At 58.9% G+C, this 3,120-nt stretch overlaps 1 protein-coding gene across 1 annotated transcript; it reads right to left on the minus strand.

The window, feature by feature from the left end:
* Positions 1 to 436: 436 nt before the first annotated feature.
* LOC308344311 (UL16-binding protein 3-like) lies at positions 437 to 2,401 on the minus strand (the record flags this gene model as incomplete). The annotated part of the gene is made up of 3 exons (XM_080805889.1): positions 437 to 681; positions 910 to 1,173; positions 2,269 to 2,401. 3 exons carry the CDS (start codon positions 2,399 to 2,401, stop codon positions 437 to 439), a joined length of 642 nt encoding a protein of 213 aa, XP_080662015.1.
* Positions 2,402 to 3,120: the final 719 nt, after the last annotated feature.

Raw genomic sequence — 3,120 nt, forward strand, 5'->3', positions numbered from 1 at the left:
AGGTGACAGAGACATCTTGTCAGGAACTGACATTTCACCTGGCATTGAAGGATTTCAAGAAAGAGAGCAGGGGAGATGAAAAACACTAATGAGGCTCAAAAAAGGGAACAGTAAGAAGTAAACCTCTGGACACAGAATGATGCCTTCAGGTTGGGGCCAGCAAGAAATCCACAGTAAGAGGACCAAAGGTATGCGCAGTAGGGAGAGATGCTAGGAGGTGAGACGGGAAAGGAAGGATGCTAGGACATACTAGGGGCCCTTGTACTCCTAAGAACTCATCATGTATGCATCACTTACACACACATATACACACACACACACACACACACACACTATGGTGGGGTCAGCCAGTAGTCTCTTTTCAAGAGAACCAGCAATCCATCCAGTCTTCTGAGTTACCCGTGGTCTCCTGCGTTTCATCCCAGTGCTCCCACACTTACTGGAGCCAGCTCTGACAGTCTGCGTTTGAGGTCCTCACGAGCAGCTTGGTCAGCTCTCTGTCCTTGTCCAATGTGCCCTTGAACCGTTGGCCTCCAGGAGGAACCACTGTCCACTTTCTGTTCTTCGGGTCAAAGAGGTGGGTCAACTGCTCGTTGAAGCAAAACCACCAGGATTCTCTGGCATGTCCATCGGCCCCACGCTCACACATGAGCCTGCCCTGCATGGTGAGAGAACCTGCCCCTGCCCCCAGCAGGGGTACAAGTCAGCCTCTGGTCCTGACCAATCCTTTGCCCTACCCACTGTGCACTCCTCAGCTCACTCCCAGCCCTCCTGGTCCTGCTCTGGCCTCCTCGTCTACCCTGGCTGCTGGGCCGCATGTGTGGGACCCACTTCAAAGATTTACGTGAACACAATAGCTCCCCGACCCTGCCAAAGTGTTCTCCTTCTACCCTGGGCCTTCGGACTCACCACTCTTAGTGAAAATCTCTGCTTTGATGTCCAGCAGTTTCTTTCTGAGCTCTTCCACCAGGTCCTCCAGAGGTTCCCTCTGTGTCCCGCAAAATGCTGTGTCCTTCAGCTTCATCCCCAGAGGACCAATGGGTTTGAACTCCTTGCTCTGACAGTCATAGGAAAGAAACTTGTTTCCATTGATCTGGCCTTGAATCTGACACCATGGTTGTCCAGGCCCGGCCTGAGATGTGATGGAGAAATTGTAGGAAAGCGAGAGAGCATCTGCGAAGGGAAAACACAGGTGGAGGTTGGGGCTGGAAGAATAAGAGCAGCAGGCACCCCTCTGCCATCCAGGTGACAGCACTAGCATGTGCGCAAGACACAGCAAGGACTGTCCCTGCACAGCAGCTCCGCCTAGCCTTGGAGGCTGGCGCTCTTCCCTTGTTGGGATAGGATCAGGATGCCTCTGCCTGGCAGGAGGCCACATAGCCCCAGATAGGAACCCAGGTCTACCAGGCCAAACCCTGCATCAGTCACTCTACCCAGTCCAGGGACACGCCAGCCTGGCCATAGCACAGGAGGCCTACATGTCCGAGGACTGCCAGGATGCAGGCCGGTGTCCTGTAGGAAGATGAAGGGCAGGGAGGGGGTTGCTCCTGAGGAGCTGGGGCAGGGTGGGGGCAGGGTGAGGACAGACTCCAAAGCCAGACCAGGGAGAGTTCAGGCTCATGGGTCGCAGGATTCAGCAGGGCCCTGGAGATGGCGCTAATGTGCTCCAAGGATGGGTCCCGGTAAAGTGGAGACAGGTCTGTCCCGCGAGGCACTGGCTAGATTATCAAGAACTTCCCGAGCAGAGAGGAGAAGGGATTCCAAGGCTCAGAGAAGTGCATAAGTAAGAATGATAGAGAAACAGAAGCAAAACAAACCGAAGAAACTCCCAAAACCAACCAAAAAAACCGCAAAGAGGTCCACAAAATACATCGATGGGGAGCGCTGGAGGGGCGGGGATGGTGACGCACGGAGAAGTTGCGTCAGGGGCAGAGTCGCGGGGTTGTGGGAGTCCAGGCCCTGCGCGATCGCCCTGTCCTGCGCATAGCCCGGAGCTCCGGGACTGGGTACCTGCTCACCGAGGGGCAGGTGGGGGCTGGGGCCGACCGCAGCCTCCCCGCCGCAACCTCTCGCCCCATCCTCCCCCGCTCCGCGCGCCCAGAGCCTGGCAGTCCGTGGTGGCCCAGGTCCCCTCTTTCCCGTCCCACAGCGCGACAGAGTCCCGGCGGACTCCGCGGAGCGGGAAAGGAGCCCGTGACGGGGACCTGAGGGGGGCGGGGCGTCGGCGGCCCCAGACGGCGACAAGGGTCCCAAGGCCCCGGGACTCACCTGTCTCTCCTCCGCCTCGCGTCGCGCCCACGCCCAACCCCGCGGGCGCCGCCGCGATCCCGCGCAGCAGCCGCAGCAGCAGAAACAGGAGCGACAAGCGCCCGGTGAACTTGGTGGCGGCCGTGGGCTCCATCGCGACCCCCAGCCGGGGGGAGTCCCAGGTGAGGCGCGGAGTGGCTTCTGAAGGAACCCGCGGGCCGGGAAGCAGAACGTGCTTGCTGCGGCCCGGCCGGGGCTGCGCGGGAGGGCACCTGTCTCTCATCCGAGTGGGACTGGACCTCTGTCCGGGAGAAACTGCTCAGCGTCGCCCAACTTTCCCTTCTTACACTTGAGGCAGAGGCGAGAGAACACGAGCGGACGGAGGCGGGAGAGGCAGAGGAAGCGGCCGAGGACCCAGCCCCAGGCAGAGTCGCGGCTGAGCGGGAACTGCTGAGCGAAGGTGCACAGCGGACGCGGCTACAGATTGAACGGTTCTGGCGCTGCTGGAGCCGCCTGGGCCCGGATCTCTCGAAGGGGGCGGGGCGAGGGCAGCGCGCGCGCCGCGCGGACTGGGCGGGGCCTCCCCGCCTGCCAATCCCGCGAGGAACATTTTGACACGTGAAAACCACGAGACCCATACGTGGGCCTATGGGTATGACAAGTTCACCGGTTTTCTTTTGTTCAGGTGCCAGTAGGTTTCCTTCCCGCCATCTTTTAGAAGAATCAAATTTGGTGAGGTATAATTTACAAGCAATCCTCCCCTTCTTTGTGAAGGCACATACCTTCAAGTCCCTTATCTTTGGAAGTGTAGGAGAAGCATGTGAGTATCTGGCCCAATTCTAACGCAGGTTCTCAGGCTCTGGAAGTAAAAGC

Source organism: Martes martes (genome assembly GCF_963455335.1).
Source record: "Martes martes genome assembly, chromosome: 6".
Lineage (NCBI taxonomy): Eukaryota > Metazoa > Chordata > Mammalia > Carnivora > Mustelidae > Martes > Martes martes.